Below are 18,038 nucleotides of genomic sequence, written 5' to 3'. Positions count from 1 at the left end.
AAAAGTATTTAAAGGCAGGATTTTTTAAAAACCATGGTGGTAGTTGGAGGGTGGGATGAGGCGTCAGGAATATTTAAATATTATAAGCGTCGCGGTACAGATTACTATCACTTCTATATTCATCAGCACTTGAGAGAACCGCCTCACAATACTGAACCCTGAGCATCTCTTCTACGTCTTCATCCTATTCTGAAAATATTTTCAGACGCTCATCTGAAAATGCAACCAGAAACGAGTCAACAAAAAAAAATTACCTGACATTAAGCTACGAGATGCTGTTCAAAACGTATCCGAGACATTAGGCATGAAGGTCAAACTATATCCATTAACTATGTTACTGTTGTTCGAATGCGACACACGTTAAGATTAGTCGTTTTCACAAGCTTGAACTAAAAATGCATTCAACTTAGGTACCTTAACGTTAGCCTTCAGTTTTGCTTCACTCCTGAGAACAACGCAGGGCACAGTTCCCTCTTTTGCAGCCGGTCAGGCAGCAGTCAGTAAATTTTAACGTTTCATGGTAATTCTGGTTAGTATAAATGCACATATTTCACATCGTTTTATCACATATTAATAAAAAAAAACATAATTCTGAAGTTGTGGTTACTTTTAGTTTGGTGTCATGGTGTGCCATGATCAGTTACATGTAGAGGAATCCCTGTAAGATTAGCACATACTTCATGACTAAAATAGGTCATTTATAGACTCCTAAAGCTGCAGGTTTAAAATAACAGACTCAGATTTTTTTTTTCTTTTTTGAAGATGAATAATGTCTGTCCCCTCAGTTTTTGCTGGAGGAAATGGGCTGCTCTGCCTTTTTTGTTTTAGCTTTTCTCAGAAAAAATACATTTTAAAAATCCAGCTGAATGACATTGTTGGATTCAGGGCTGGAGACATTGATTAAAGAGACTTTATCCAAATCAGTCATGCCTTCTAACGTGACATAATTTGATACAGGTGCGTTAAACCAGGACGCCGGCCCTCGAGGACCGACTTTGGGCACCCCTGGACTATACAGACAACTGGTGACCTCTGATTAAGTTGCAATCTGGTTAATGGCACGTCCACTGTGTTCTATCACAGTGGACGTGCCATTAACCACAAGGACATTTCACATCAAACCTTGCTGCACAGATGGCATCTGATCATGGTACCACACTGAGCCCCTGAGAGCGACCCACTCTTTGACAGATGTTTGCAGTAGCAGCCTGCATGCCTCGGTGCTGAGCTGTTTACACTTGAGGCCATGAAAGGCTTAGGAACACCTGAATTTCATCATTTGAATTGGTGTCCCAATCATTTAGAAAATAAAGTGTGCTTTGGTGTGATCACGGATCATGATCCATTTCTGAGTCGACTCACCTAAACAAGATGGTTCTAATAAAAATGCAATGGAACATAAAAGGCAATTAAATATGGGATTTGGTGAATTTTATGAATATCTACACAACATATAGAAAGATATTAATATGACGTTTGCCATTATTGTACATTGGTATGAAACAAGTTTGTTTATAGCTATGCAACTGATAAATGGTTTCACAGGTATGAAATGGGAGCCTGAATTGAACCGTCAGTGCAGTCTTACAGTTATTTACTATAAATAATAAGTTATTGACTCTAATGAGCTGAATGCAGATTTTCACGTTGGCATCAGCATAATCATGAACAAACAAAAACCTTGGGATAATGGGGTGCAAAACACAGTTAGCGTGGTCCTTTTCTCACCTGCACCAAACTATTATGAAACAAACATTAATGTGCTGTTGCAACAATTTGACTTGGAATACCTGCAAACTGCTTACAGTCAAATAAACGCTTAACGAAACCACAGAAGAGATCTACAAATGCTTTTGTAGGCGTTCTCCAAGTCAGAATGACAACAATAAAACCGCATGTAAATTACTATTATTATTAGAGTCTGCTGTTTTCTGCCTTAGGTTCTTTAAAATTTGGTTTGTTGCTACACGTTGTAAACTTATCCTACCACACAGAAGCTTGAAAAGATTTAAAATCCAACGTAGTTCCCAACCACTACATTTCAGAGGCGTTGAGGCAACTCAATTTAATAGCACGTTACTACATAAAACAAAATAATCCTCTGCAATTCCCTAGACTTAAAGTGTGATCTTAGCTTACTAATAGGTAAAACTAGACAATAAATATCAGCTTGTCATGCTTTAGACCTCCATGGTTCTTACCTTCAGGTACCGCATTGTTGGTGGCCGCTAAATCAGGTGATTTCAGCCACAGCTTTTCCTCTCCTTCCTCAAGGAATATTAGTGAGATCATCAAATAAAACCTACAATGTCTCCCATAAAACCAGCTTCAGCTCGATGAGAACGTTTGATCTTCTTTTTTGTTCTCTTGCTTCTTGCTGAGCCAACGAAGCCCTTCGGTGCTGAACTCCATGTGATGGATGACGGAGCGCCTGGCAGCGCTGGACCTGAGGAGGACTTCGCAAAGTTTTCTGTGAACACGCCCCTCGCGAATACCACGAGGAGGTAGAGAATAGGCTGCAAACTAACGCAAAAGAAGCACTTTAATCCAGACTGACAGACACGCTTGCACCGGCTGGCTGTCAAACAGGTTCAAAGGAATGAAGTTACTCATCTGTCATTGAGATCCTGACTAGCCAGACACGTGGATCCACCCCAGGCCACTAATTAACGTACATTAGTGCATATTTCTGTATAGCAAATTATAAAGAAGATCAATAAAGAAGCCAAGCTTCTGTCTTTACGTTTATAATGCTTATTGACCTGAACAACATTAATATTCCTTAAGGAGTTCAGCGTTGTTAACAGCATGAAAGTTCACATTAAAGAAAGATGTTAATTTATTTTTTTTACTATTTAGTGTGGATATACTTTGTGAACCAACTGTGATATTCAGAGCCTTAACACAACAATGTTTAAAGCCTTTACACAATGCTGCAGTAACTCCATTCAGAGGCTAAAAAGATGAACAATACTAATATATTTAAGAGGTTAACGCGATGCAACACGATATGTTGAAACAGGCCGTCAAATGCTAGAAAATGTGATACAAAAATATTAAAAGGCCGAATCCAGCACTAAGAAATTAATATAAGTTAATGGATGCTACAAAAAGGTAATGTGGGACTACCACAATCTTAAACTCTCCACAAAGATGCCAACATGCAAAACTTGATGCAAAGATGTTAAATATAATGTAATAAAGACGTAAAAAGTTTAACACCATGCTATAACATGACTCGACAAAACTGACACTGCTTAGTGTTAATGTTAAGATTTTAAAATGCTTAAATGTTGCAAACACGTTAATATGAAAACCACACAAAAGTATTTCATGCTATGAGTGCAACCTTGCAGAATGACGCGCCAAAAATGTTGGCATCCAGCTTCACCATAGAAGACATGCTTTCTGACGCCACTACAGACAAAGGAGCAACTCTGTCATTTATTGCTGCATTGTTTTGCGTCGGCCCAAACTTGCTCATCCGGTGTTTAAAGTATTTTAGCCTTAAGATGCAATGACTCAACTTCATTTGTTGGTTCTTCTAACATATCTAGAAGAACCAACAAATACAGCAAAGCAACATAGGGAGATAGTTTTACTGTGTTGGACTCTAAGCTTGACTTGAAACAAAGAAAGAAAAAAAAAGAAGTGTAATTGATGGTGAGAATGTCAAAATTAAATTCCTGCCAAACCCGTTTTCTGGCACACTGGGAGTAATATCGTTCAAGTTAGTGAGGTAAGACGGACTTTCTTCATCAATATTAGTTTGGGCAACTAATTTTAGTAACAAATGCTCACAGCTACACTTTGTGATTGGATTTTGGTTTCACGTAACGAGCATAGCTTGATTTATGAGTTTTTGGGTCATGGTGGAACAATCAGATCATACTGTAAAAGCCAACAGGTTCAGATCGGTGAGTCGAGGATCAATACAGTTTCCATAAATAAAGTAAGATTGTAAGTAAATACATTGTATTTATTTTTAGAACTGCAGCGTATTAGAAGCTGACGTCAAGAAGTAGCCAACCTTAACATTAATAAAAAAAGGCATGACCTCAAGGCTGGGCGGGGAGACGACTGAGCTTTAGTCTTTTCTCTGTTTCACAAAGATGACTAAACAACTACATAGAGCAAAGTATAATCCCCATAAAACATCCTGGTGATGAAATCTACTTTTATATTCACTCTCCAGGACCAGGATTCATTAGCTCATTTTGTTACTGTGATTTTTACTTTTTAGGAATCTTGTTTTAAAAAAAATCTGTTTGGTTTAAAGAGAAGCCAATTGAAGTTGTAAAGATGTTCAAATATAAAGCACACATTTTGTATTTGCCGCACCAAATCGAGCTCCTGTGGGGCTGTAATAAGCGAGTGTGTTTTCTGCTTGATCAGCTTCATGCGTGAGGAAATGTGAGGGAGGCAGACTCAGGGAAGGAAGAGGAACAGGATCCACCAGCCTGCGTGTGGAAGTAACTAATAAGTCTGTCAGGGTCATTGAGTTGTTGAATAAAAACACGTGACTAAAACAAAAAATAAAACGGAGATGAATAGAAAATTCTGAAACATGAAGGCAGGCGGAGGTATGAACCGGTTTACGTCCAGCACTAGGAATTCAGTTTATGTAAGCAATATTAAAACAACTTAAACAGGTAAGACCAGTTGTGACGTCACCGTGCAGACTGCACGAAACTGGGACTCTAAAGCGCTAAAGTCAGAGCAGAAGATCCGGATCCAAACAAACAGAACTACAAAAGAACTGAAATATTTAATTCCACAAAAATAGATGATTGACTTCTTTCACACTCCAATTCGATCCTGACATCAACCTAGATCATCCTACCTAAATAATGTTGTCAATGTAAGGTGTTGTATAAGCCAACACAAACAATTACACTGTTGCCATGTTTCCGCCTATATAAAGCTATACAATGTTTTAAACGACAGTTTAAAACATTGATAATTACATAAGATGCGTTAGAATCATCCTTTCGTGTCCAGATTCACATTCAGCTATAGAACTGCTTCATCTGAACAGGAGATGGAGAGAGAGAGGGGAGCAGATCTTATTTGAACACTAGTGATGTGGAATTTATGAAGGGAAAAAGTTGGTAAAAGTCTTACAGTAAGTGTTAAAATTACTCAGCAATAGTTTTATCTAACAAAAGGTTATGAATCCTTTGCATGTGACATAGAAGTAGCGTAAAAAACCCTGAATCTGTTCTACCCATGACTTAAAGGGATTTTTTTTACTGCTATTAACGACGCTGGGCTATTTCTAATCTGCTCTAGCCTCCAAGTCTAATGAATTTACAATTACCAAATCAGATTTAGATTGTAATACTACCTAAACTGGTCAAACCTGTTTTACCTACTTTACACCAATGACCGGTTCTGCAAAACAGTTCATGATTTGCCAAAGCCATATTTAATTTGAAATGTGAATGACTTGAAGACTTTGTTAAAATGTCGTCAATACAATACATTTTAAAAAACAACTTTATTTTCAAATTTTACAAACTGTTTCAAAGTTTCACAAGTGTAGTCTTTAAGTAGGATATCAATAGGGTGAAGACATAGTAAAAAAATAAAACTTTAATAAAACCCTCTTATGCAAAAAAAAAAAAAAAGACCCTGTATTTTATATAACGTCCTGTTTAACATGGGCCCTACCTAAGGTGGTAAAGATGCCAAAACCGCTTTATTATCAGCCTGTTTCTGTTTACCAAATATCAAGATTTCACCAATCACAAATCTTAGATTGTTACTCTATCCACCAACTTTTCTGGTCCAAATATTAGCGGACAGCAAAAGCCCCTTCTTCACCCGCGTGTCTTTAACCAGTTCTTCCCCAGTCAGATTTGTCTCCATTTTCAGATCCTGCACACTTCTTGCCCATTTCTGGGGCCACCTTAGGAGTGGTAAAAACTGGCTAATCAAGCGGTTTGATTGGCATATGACTGCATTCATAGATTGGCCCATGGATTTATATCATTGGATTAGCAATGCCGGTACTTGTTGAAGAGCGCATCAGTGTCATCTGGACATGACAGCCATCAACAAAGAAATACACCAAGAGATTCCGGAGAGACTGGTCATCCAAGCTTACACACGCAAAACAACATCATCGGAACATTGACCAAACCTCCTGTGGACTCCCATTCTTCATCATATCCACACCCACATATTGAGGAACACACCGTCAATGATGACACACCTATCAAACATTAACCAGCTAGAGCGAGACTTGACTAATGTTGCAAAGAAAGCAAAGCTAAACTTCCAGAGTAAAAAACAACCAAAACCCAGCACCAGGGACTGTGGATCGGCAGCCTTGGACTCGTCTCCAGTTCAAGATTGACCTCAACGAAAGTACAACCATTTGCAAGGGTTTCTACATGATAATGACAGAAGGATTGTGATGCAGTTTGGAAGAATGGGCAGAAGGCTTTCTAAGGATCTGGATGAAAAAGACACAAGACAGGTGAACACACACATACGGATGTCGTGTAACATCTCGACTTCAGCAATGAGGCGATTCACAACCAGAAGAATGAACTGAAGACGTCCATTTTGGTTACACTCTCACAAGAAGGCAAAAACAGAATGCCATTGATCGCTCAAAGTTTGATCAAAACATGATTCGTCAAGGTTGAATTGTGACAGGGGGAAGCTTATTTATCAAATACTTTGGGGGAGGAGCTTGGGGATATCTTCCCTACCTGGGGAGGCAGCGTCCCCATCGAGCAGGTTGTCATCCTCGGTGGTGTGGAAGTCCATGATGATGCCGGCTCCATCCAGCAGCTCCTCGTCACTGCTGGCGCTGGCGATGCTGTTGTAGCTGTTCCTGCAGTAGCCTCTGTGGTAGAGCTGCTCCGACTCCATTTAGCAACACGCCGTTACCCTGAATGATACAGGAGGGAGTGAGGAGGGGAGTGGTGAAGATACAGACAGGCTGTGCTGCGAGGAGTCTACATCGCAGAGTCTACGGAGGTGGGGTGGGTCTAAGCTGCTACACACCGACAGGTATGTAGAGTGACTTACAAAAGTATTAATAAAACTTATCGCATTTTGTAAAGTTGCATCGAAATACTGGGTATTCATTGATTTGGCCATGTATATGGCTTTCAACATTTTCTTACAAATAAACATCTGAAAAGAGTTATGCGCTTTTAATTTCAGCCCCAATAACTCTGATACCCCTGAATAAAATCCAGTGCTACTAATTACCTTTACAATTTTCCTAATTAGGAAAATAATAAAACAAGTGTATCTAAATCTATCTGCTCTGTGAAGAATTCAAAGGTTTATTAGTGAACATTGGTGAACCAACAGCATTACGAAGACCAAGGAAGCCAGCAGATTGGTCAGGAGATGTGCAGAAGCCTAAAGCGGGATTCAGAAAGTCTGTCACAATAAGGAATAAATCAATTAATTGCACGATAAATTAAAAAGAGCGCAATAATTTCCATTTGGACAACAGTCGTCAAACCAATTAATATGGTTGAAAAGCCAGTATTTTGAGAAATGCTGCAAACATTTAGCACCAAATACAAAGTAGTTAGTTTGCACTTCCTCCCAGTTTTGCCTGTGATCCCTATCTAACCTGAATAATTATTATTTGAAATGCAACTTTGGTGAGCGTGCGACCCATGTACAGAGGCCTCAGTCCTCTATGCGGCTGTCATGGGTTCAAGTCTCGGCCCATTGACCTTTACCGCATTTCTTCTCCAGTAAAGCCAAAAAAATCCTTTAAAAAAAACAACAAAAATTCATAATCTGTAGTATAGCTTGTTTCGCAAGTTTTGTTTGTTTTTAAAAGGTGAAATGGTTTTTTTAAAGTTTGGTTAATTTAGTAGTTTGGGCAATAATGCGCTAAACTTTTCATATATATTTACGAGCAATACTTTATGTGCAGCTGAAACAAGTTTGTATTGTTTAATGGGTATTTTTAAATGTATTTTAATACAATAAGTTTGGAATATTGAAGGCGTATTATGACCTTGTAGTGTCAGTCATTAAAACGGTATTCTCAGGCTTTTTAAATATTGGTGATTTTCCACAAAACTCCAACTGGTGCACCCCTAGTTAGCTCTCAATGACGAGCTAAAGCTCCCTTTAGTTTCTTCCAGGATGAAGCAAATGGTACATGTAGCAGAAAAGATTAACCTAAGGTCCGTGTGAGGCCTTTTCCTACGTGCGACAAAGAATTTGACCTTTCCTCTACATTTTAAGCACTCATCTTCTGCCTTGTTGACCTAGAGATATTATTTCACCTTCATGTATAAAAAGCTAAATTTCTACATCAAAATACACACCAACTTTACACACCTGGGTAAATATAGGTATTAAAAAAGATTAATTTCTCAGATGTTTAACTTCCTTTCAAACATCTCCACCCTATGGACAAGCTGGGAACTACAAGACTCAGACAGAGGTGACCTAAAATGATCCTCTGCCTGCAGTGAAGTCCCAGTCCAATGTCACCTGAGAACCAGAGATAAGCTCAAGATATTAAAGGAAATTTTAGCTTGGAGACACATGGAGTCAGAGCAATAATGGAAAAGGAGAGAGAGTTCAACAGGCAAATGTAAACAAATTCATTATCCAAGAGTATGTTTTTTTTTTTGTGTGTGTGTGTGTGCTTTGGACTTTAAAATAATAAATCAAGACAAAGCTTAAGGCAGATGAAGATATAGAAGTGCCCATATATAGTCTTGGTTTCATAGGGAAATTTACTTCTCCAGAACTGAAAAAAGTGCTAAAACAGCAAACTGATCTTTTCTCAGATCACGTGTCCGTTTCCTGTGGGTCTGACCATCGCAAACGGAAGTCTGTGAAAATGTAGGACATCCTTAGTCAGCTCGGATTCATATTTTTTTACATTTACATGTCGCAATACAAGACATATCTACTGTTTAAACCTTCTGCAAAGACGAGCAGCTAATATTCCCGTCTTTAAATTAAACCAGTTCAGAGGCTCCTCTGAAAACCTTCTCCTTTTAAGATGCCTTTTCTTCTTTAAATCATTCATCTACATAAATGTGTAATTATGAGCGTAATTACGGGCCAGGCAGCTCTTATTAATATAATGGAGAGATTATCAAGCCTTTATGACCCATGTGGTTACCACATACTATAAGGTAATGACTTCTAATCATCGACTGTCAAAGCATATATGAAACATCTCCAAACTGATGCATACATGCCCAAAATATTCTATGGAAGATGGCTCCATTACCATATTTTCTTTCAGCATAAAAACATATAAATTAGCAAAGTGCAAAACAGTGAAGAGGCTAAATTACCAGCAACCGTCACAATCAATGTGTCTGAGATCAGGACCGCCTGATTTTCCTTTGAGTGGCTATGATTGGTCAAACTAGCCTGAAAAATATTTTTTTCATCCTCTTTTAAGCCAAGTAGTGGCAAAAAATGTCTTCCTGCCCGAAAAAATTGGTGGGAATCACCTGAATAATGCAAGAAAAACGGGAAAGAAAAACCTTTTCAGAGCCAACATTCAAATCGATTCGCCATGAGTCGGAAACTCCGCCTGAGCTTTATCAAATCAGAGAGGCCAGGAAATTCAATTCAGCTCCTTCGGAGAGCCAACCCTGAAGCCACCGATCTTCTGGGTTAGCCCATGTGACACCGTTTTATTACCTCACGTTAAATGGGAAAAGGTCAGGCTGCTGTTGAGAAAAACTCATTCTCTCTGCCGATTTTAAACCCAGCAAGTAGTTTTAAATATTTTTTCTGCTCCGAAGTGTGGCACCAACTACACCAACACTGATCGCAGCTCAGTGAAAAACCATTCCTACTCCAAAACATTTGACTAATATTTAATAAAAATTATTGTCCAAATAGAAAACTCTACTCAAATTCACAATAAGATCAGTGCCGTTTGTCTTTTGATAACGTGTTTGTGGGGTTGCTAATGGTTGTGATTGGTTGCATTTCTCAGACCGCTTCACGGCACAAACAGCTTCTTTGTCTGAAACTCAATTGAGCTGACATTTAAATCTGGTACACACTTAACACACCAGGGGCGTTGATTCATGCGACATTATTAGCCGTGGGAAACAAACAGGCGCACATTTTCTTTTCAGCTACACAACTTTATTATGAAATTGCTGCTTTGTTTGTTAATGAATGCTTGACCTTTCATGGTTAAAGTTATACAAGCTTCTGGCTGCTGCTTCGCCTGATATTTTGTAACTAAAAGAAGGACTTCAGCGCGTTGATAACGTAGAAAGAAGCACTCGGGCGGATAGATTACAAATCAGGATTTCGGAACGTGGGTGAGAAGAGAGAAACATTTTTGAAACAAATAAATAAATCAGTCGATAATGGCGCAACAATCAGCAGCGAAGGAGCAAACGCTGAACGACTGGTTGAGCAGTGAGCGAGCTTATCTCTCTCCAGCCGGTCGCCATGGAGGTGCTGCCCAGACGATTGTTGCCGAGACGTGACTCAGCGTTTACTCCAACCGACAGCCTCACGCCTCCTCCACACACAGGGTCGATACTTCGACGCACACATAAGCAACATCAGCTCCAGCGCATGCAGAAAAGAGCTTTTACTCGTAGTAAACATCCCTTCTATCATTACTCCACAAGAAAGATCCAGCATCTGTTGCTGCACACTGCTGGGAAGCTGGCTAAGAGAAGTTTGCTGCACTTCCCCCCTAAAAATAATGAAATTCTGCACAATAAGAAAATAGCCATATTGTAGTGTTATAATCAATAGCAGTAGAAATAGCTTCTTTTTCTCTTTACAGATTTTTTTTTTATGGCTGGGTAATATAATCGCATTCCAAGCCTTCCAAGATTTTAACAATTTCATTTAATACTTTGTATGCCATCACTGACCCATGGGTTTTGCGACCATATTAGTATCTATAAAAGACAAAAAAAATATTCACTTCCAAGTCTCTACAAATAAAAAAGTAAAAAATATTCAACAATTTAATAGTTTTATCAAGTTTGAACACTTGATGTAACTTATTTATGAAAAACACATACACACAAAGGGTTTCCCTCAGGGTATTATAAGCCTGGCGGGCCACCAGGCTTTACTTGAGCCCCCACCAGGCTAATCATTGCTTATTTATTTAAGTATTTTTAAGACTATACAGCTGGTGTTCAGGTATTAATTTTCCAATCTTTCAATAACACATAATTATTGAGTGATATTTTCAAATTTCCTGTCAACTTTGAATTTTTTTTTACTCAAATACCCAGCAGGCTGCTGGATGAATGACTGCCCTAACACCCAACCACTGGGCTTAGCAAGTTTTCTGGGGGAATCCTTGCGCGCACACACACACACACACACACACACACACACACACACACACACACACAGAAAAAATATTTATTTTTCAAATGATCACAGAGAAGGTGGATTTTTTTTTCCAGCTATGGATTTTCAAGGATTACCATTATAAATTTGTGTATAGCTTCCGTATTAAGTTGTTCTATAAATACAGTATTATATTGATCTTTCACAGAAAAGATATGTCACAAATGTTATTAAAAGAAAGACATTCCTAAAAAAAAAAAGAGAGAAAAGAAACTTGACTAGACTGAATCTCAACCTAATAGAAACGGCTCGCAACCATTTGGTTTGTCTAATTTAATTAGATTTTCTTCCTGATAAACAGAATAGCACATGAGAAGGGTTATGAACAATCAAATAATAAATTGAAGCCGGCAGATGGAACTGAACTAGGAAACCTTGTTTGTAGAAAAACAAGGAGAGCACCGATAGCAGACCAAACAGAATCAGGAGGGCAGATTAACTCAACAGCAAAGGCAAATCAAAAGAGGAGCTCTGCGGTACCTTTGGTTTGACCCGTCTGTTACTGCTGGGTAGAAAAGGTTAAACTTAGAACAACACCGCCAGCCAACTGTAAAAGTCAAACACACACACACACACACACACACCGGCAAATAAACATTAACCTCAGTTCATGCTTACCATTCATCACTGCTCCTAATCTCAATGATAAATGGCTAAGAGACACAACAGATTTAATAATACCTTTTTAAAAGTTGAAATAATTTGAAAAAAAGAAAGAAAAAGAAACAGCAAGACAAATATAGTTTGTAAAAAAAAAAAAAAAGCTATTCGGAAGATACAAACACACTTTTTCACCACTTCAGTTGGTAATTTATGTAATTTTAATCATGTCATGTGATCTTGTTTGACCTCTAATCTTCTGCTGTTTGTCATTTACATTTTTAATGCTCTTTTAGTTATAAAAATCAAATTTTTCACCTATAAACACTACCTTCATCTAGCGCAGATTTTCTTTAAAAATGAATACAAACTGATCAAGATTGTTTTCACCCCCACACTTCCTTTTCATTTACGCCATATTTGAAAGAAACACATTTACTCAGCTAAACACCAAGTTAAAAACATGCCAAGACCGGGAATTTAACTTGTCAATTTCAAATAATTACATCAATTTTATCTCAATTAATTGCATTTCTTGTTTTCTTATTATTATTTCTTGTAACATAAAGTTCCAAGCCTGGAACCTTTGTGTTGTGTTTGTGGTACGTTTGTAAATCTGACGCACAAGCGACATCAGAAAACAAAGCAATGGAGAACAAAACTGCTTTTCTTGGCCCACTGGCGGTAAATTAAAACGATCAGATGGGAAAAGACTCATCTTGCCACTGCGTGCGGGTAATACATGGGGGTGTACCGATCGATCGCTTCTGATTGACTTAATTTTGGGTTAACGGTAATTGGCAGATACATACAGGAGCAATTGGTTACTTTCTTTTTACATTAAAGGAAACCTACGGCTCTGTTTACACTGGGCAGGTTTTCAGTGGAGCAGCAGATTAAAGGTGTGTTGGCGATCTCGTGGAACTTCTCCTCAATCAATATTCGAAACAAAACTAGAACTCAAGACACCTTATTGGTGGTTTTTAAGTTTCTTTGTTATTCTGTTCTCAACTGACCTCAAGCCACGCAAGCCTTGTGATTTTGTGAAAAGCAAAATACTGATGTGCACTTTCACTTTGGTAAGAGGCTCAAAAGACTTGAGCCTATTGTAGTCTATCCTGTTGTGCAAGTTTTGTTTGTTTTAAAAATGTGAAAAATGGAAAACTAAAGGGGCAGATTTTTTTTTAGATTAATTTAGTTTGGACAGCAATGCTCTACACTTTTCATTTATATTTGAGAACACCCCCTCATGAGTTACACAAGGATGCAAACTTATTGTTTCACGTGTATAGTTCCATGTTTTAAAATACAGTAAGATTCATTAAAGGCATAATTTAACTTTATGACACCTGACACTGATAGTTAAAACAAAAAAACCCACAAGTATTGGTCAAAATCGGAATCGGCAGGCTCAGTGATCGGCCAGAAAACTACAATCGGTGCACCGGTAGTAGTGATTAAATAAAGTGGGGGTGCTTGTGAAGTCTTGCTAGTAACAGCAAGAGTGTTGCATTTTTTAATTAATATATTGACTGAAGCAACTGTTTTTTTAAAGTTATTTCCTGACTCATGAACAATCAACACGCATCTGCCTTACTTGAATAAGATTCTCACTTATTTTTCCCCATTTTGAAGAGCAGCTCCAGTAAATGAGCTTGCATCTCCTCCATATACCCCAAGGGAAACTAGGGGATGACGGACTGCTAATTAAATATCACTGAACACTCGAATCAACTTGAGAAGCGTTTTATTTACATAGCAGTCATTGAACATACAAGTAAGTGTGGGGAAAGTGACGCCCACTTAAATGTTCATGTAATTTGAGATTAGGAACTGACTGAATTTCAAACTAATCGGATTCAACCCAAAATACCACCGTGGTAACCAGTCCCAATGGTTAAATTGTGGGTTTCCATAGGATACAGCGAGCTTAAGTTGTAATATGAGAGAGAGACGTATATAAATAGTAAATGTACATTTCAGATTTTCCAGAGTAAATTATAAAAAAAAAAACGGTGTCTGCAACACCGAGGTCAGTTACTCAGTCCCTTTAGCACTCAGCCGCTAAGTGTCGTTAGCATCTGTTACATCTGTATTCCCCAGATGGAAATGAGCAGGACAAAAGACACAGCAACAGGGAGCCATTCGCCTGCAACAGAGCTTAAAAGTGGGCTCTGTCTGCAGCCGAAGGCCCTCTTCCATGACAATATCCTCAACATGAGTCCAGACGTTCACCCAAGCTGGTGAATTTCCACTCAGTTTCACATCAACTGCAACCAGGAGCTCATGCTAACGGAGGTAGCCTCCACGGCTAGTTGGCTAACTACCGAACACCTGTTCGGCTGCAAACAGGGGGGGAAGAAATAAATCAGAGTTCACAGCATTTGCAGCTTAAAGGTGAAAGGTGGACGACTGGTCTCGGGTGTTAAAGCCTCAGGGCAGTCAGCGAACCTTCACCTCTACAGCTGCGACAGACTAAAACAAGCAACAAACAGCGTACCTTCCTGATGCCGCAGTTCCAGCCCCGACATAGCAACTCATCTTTTTCCTCAGATTAAGCTAGGCAGGCAGGATTTCTCTTCTTTTTCCTTTTCTAAACTAACGGGCTTGACATTCTCTCCCTCAACATCATCATCATGGTGGTGTTTTCTTTCGTGAGTCTCATTTCTCTGTCCGTGACGTTAACTTCCTGTTCCCATTCCAGCGATCATCCCAGCAGCGGCGGCTGGAAGGAGGACTTCTGATCAATAATTCACCCAGGAAGAAGGAAAACAAGGTCCTTTGAGGTTTTCAGTCTCAGGAAGGGCGGGTCTAAGATGAGCAGCGAGATAGCTACTCATACACACCTCTGCCATGTTGAAATGAAATGAAAACATCAATTGCAAACTGGTGTTATAGTCAAAGAGGAACTATGAAGATGTGGAGCACCTTACACAAGGGAGAGAACAACGACAAAAAGATTTGTCTACAAAGCAAAAAATCAGCACATAAATAAAGTTTCAAACAAAAAGATAGCTGATAAAAAGTCATAATGTATTTCCAAAACATACGATTTTATGTATTCTTGTGTAATCATTTGACAAACAGAAACCAGTTTGTATAATTAAAGGTTCTCCGAGCAATCAATTGCGGAGTTCATCAAGGCTGAGAGTTGGGACCAAAACTTTCAATACATAATAATGGCGTCTGTGAATGAAGTTGTGAACCACACTGTTTCATTTAAAGAAGTAACATAGTTTTTGTTAAAAACACTGTGGAAAATATGGTTTTCGTGGTTAAATTCAACCATTTTTAATTGGAATAAAAACTGCATTTGCAATCTTTGATAAAAGAACGATGACTTGTTTTCCCTGGTTTCAGTCTCTCGTTACCTTTTTAGAACTAGATCTTGTTGTCCAAAAGTGCCATCTAGTGGTCATTATGTGTAACATTATTTACAGATGGGAGATAAGTGATCTGATTCACTTCGTCAAAGAATAAAGTCTAGAAATACAAGAAAAATTAAAAATAATTACAGTGGGACTCCAAATTCAAACATATAACATCAGGTTTATAAATCATCATATAAATACAAATATTTCCTATGAATTTACAACAATTATTTAACCTAACTTTTCAACACAATGTAGGAAGTGGAACAGCTTTTATTCTTATTTATTTATCAGTGAAATTCTGACATTCACTCCTGCTGAAATAGACAATTTTATCTTCCCATTTTTAATCACAAACAGGTTTGACTCAAAGTGTGGTAAAAAGCAGTGTCCCTGCGGTGCTGTTGGACAGGCATGTTCTTCCTGGTCCTATTGACTTTGTCCAGGTTGACCTCCACCAGCACCATGCCTGGCTTCTCCCCTCCACAGTCACCCACCACTTCCCCCCAGGGGTCGACGGCCAAGGCGTGGCCGTAGGACGAACGCGTCTCATGGTGCCGGCCAACCTGCGCAGCTGCCAGGACAAAGCACTGCGTTTCTATTGCCCGGGCACGGAGTAACACCTAGTAACACATCACAGAACGATCAGTCAAACTTTACTTATTACTCTGAAATTGTGTTTAGATATTGGTTTTTGCATGGACAGGTAAGTTATTCCTACAGCTTAAAATATCACATTTTCATGGTTTTCACACAAAGATTTAAAATGTAATGGTAAAATATGATATAAAACAAATAAAGTAGGTTTCCCATTTCATTCCTCTAGCGTCTAATCGAAGTACTTCAAATGAGAGGAACAGTATGATGGAAGCCTTGTTACCGATAAGCAGTCATTGCATTGTGATCCTACCTCCCAGTGAGCAGCTCCTGTTACTACCGTGAAAGCAGATGGATACGTAAGGATATCTGCACCGTGTCTTTGCAAAGCAAGCGATAACTCAGGGAACCTCAAATCATAGCAGACGCCGAGTCCGACCTACGGCACACAAACAAAAACGATGCCAAGATACACTAAAAGTATAACCTGTCAGCGCTTTGTCTCATTCAATCCTGAAAACTCTCATCGTTTCTGGCTTACAAACCTAACCTGTTAACGCAAGGACTTATAGTGCTTCTGTAGGGTTACGATGAGATGGCTACTGTTTCAATAAAATGCCCACCTTGCCAATTGGAGTCTGGACTGGAGGAACCAGGGAGGCTCCGGGTATGGTGAAGGCACTCTCTTTGAGTGACACACCTTTTTCCGGCAGCTCCACATCAAACAAATGGGACTTTCTGTAGACTGACAGGATGTCACCTGTTGATTTAATGACAATTCACAAGTGTAAATGTTGCACGATTGACTGGTTTGGTCTGAATCTCGGAGTAAGGTGTGCGTTTGTGTTATTAGATGCACTGCACCTTTGTTATTAATGATAACATGGCTGTTATAAATACGTCTGTCGTTCTCCCAGTCGTGTCCTCGTTCATGAAATCCTCCTAGAGACAGCCACACATCCAACTTCCTGAAACAAAGAGTTTAAAATAACAATAATATAAAAATAAAATATTAAGGTTAATATATTTAAGATACTCCTAATATGTAGCGAGAAAATATTTATATCTTTGCTGCTGTGGACAAACATATAAACATATTTTAATGCCATATCATAATTACTCAACAGACTGGAAGTTGTGTTGCCCCACCTGGCAAGTTGAGTGTATCGGGAGATTATGTCCCCTCCCAGAGGCTCTGACATTGACAGTGTCTCCTCTCTGCTGGATCCAATGTAGTCAAATCCCTCTGGCAGGAACACCATGCAGGCCCCTCGCTGCCTGGCTTCCTCCAGCAGCTGTTTACAGGCAGAGAAGTTGGCCTCCTTGTCTGGGGTTGCCGTAACTTGACAGACTGCAGCTACTGGGTTCGGCGAAGTGGACATCCTGCACAAAAAGGAACGACTATAAGGAGGAGGGTCAGAAAACATGTCAAGTCAACAATGGTTGATGATTAACTGTGCAACTTACTGGGCTTTTTTTTTTCTATTGCACACTTATTGTTTAACTCTGTACAGCTTCACTTTCATGGCAAGTACAGCTGGGAAACAGAAACTTTTAAATTGGATAGCCTTGTAAAAGTAAATTGTGTTTTAATTTACATTAATGAAGCATTAAAACAACCGCCGTAATGCTCAAATTTCCATACCAGTGCTTTTATTTGGAAACAACAAAAAAGTTCTAATTTTTGTCCAACTCGCGAGTTGAGAGTACACATCTTAACGATAATAATAAACACACCTGTTTTGCAGGATGTGATGGCGTCCCAGAGCTGATAGAAAGGCCACGTACTTCACAGATGATCCTAAGTTGCACCTGAACATTGACCCAACACAGGTTAACCTCCGCTGTTTACATTATCTTGGTGTTTTATTAACGTTTAGTTTCACCTCAGTCCTCTGCTGTGAAAAGGTGGTTTAATCTTCTTCTCTGCTATTCATCAAGCGCGGTGCGTTCTGTCGCCATCTAGTGGGGACTCTTTGCTACTATAAAAAATGTAATTAACACTACTCCAGAAGGAAACGAATAAGGCTTTGCAGATCATAACAACTCAGATTAAAATACAAATAGTAAATATCAATGTTGTAAAATTATACAAGGCTTTCCGAG

The 18,038-nt window shown here is 38.9% G+C and overlaps 2 protein-coding genes across 5 annotated transcripts in view; both read right to left on the bottom strand.

Annotated features, from left to right (window-relative positions):
* The window catches only part of clcn3 (chloride channel 3), a 40,526-nt gene extending 25,740 nt beyond the window's left edge, over positions 1–14,786 (bottom strand). For 2 of the 3 annotated variants that reach the window (XM_032582345.1, XM_032582348.1), the window contains exons 1-2: positions 14,465–14,786; positions 6,723–6,904 (exon numbers count right to left, since the gene is read on the bottom strand). In XM_032582345.1, coding sequence (XP_032438236.1) covers positions 6,723–6,885 — 163 coding nt within the window. In that variant the 5' untranslated portion in view covers positions 6,886–6,904; positions 14,465–14,786. The remainder of the gene's footprint in view (positions 1–6,722; positions 6,905–14,464) is intronic. The other variant, XM_032582347.1, reaches the window with a different exon arrangement.
* A 210-nt stretch (positions 14,787–14,996) lies between these two features.
* On the bottom strand, positions 14,997–17,872 carry nit1 (nitrilase 1). Of its 2 annotated transcripts, XM_032582359.1 has the most exons (7): positions 17,670–17,865; positions 17,400–17,469; positions 17,082–17,315; positions 16,797–16,900; positions 16,556–16,692; positions 16,246–16,371; positions 14,997–15,958 (listed from the first exon to the last, which is right to left on the bottom strand). In XM_032582359.1, exons 3-7 carry the CDS (start codon positions 17,312–17,314, stop codon positions 15,686–15,688), a joined length of 873 nt encoding a protein of 290 aa, XP_032438250.1. In that variant the 5' UTR covers position 17,315; positions 17,400–17,469; positions 17,670–17,865; the 3' UTR covers positions 14,997–15,685. The 2 variants fall into 2 exon arrangements, with proteins under 2 accessions (XP_032438250.1, XP_032438249.1); XM_032582358.1 differs by lacking the exon at positions 17,400–17,469 and having other exon boundaries at positions 17,670–17,872.
* Positions 17,873–18,038: the final 166 nt, after the last annotated feature.

The sequence above is a fragment of the Xiphophorus hellerii genome, chromosome 14, assembly GCF_003331165.1.
Source record: "Xiphophorus hellerii strain 12219 chromosome 14, Xiphophorus_hellerii-4.1, whole genome shotgun sequence".
Taxonomy (NCBI): domain Eukaryota; kingdom Metazoa; phylum Chordata; class Actinopteri; order Cyprinodontiformes; family Poeciliidae; genus Xiphophorus; species Xiphophorus hellerii.
The sequence above is the reverse complement of the archived record's forward strand: the minus strand, read 5'-3'. Positions and strand labels throughout refer to the sequence as shown.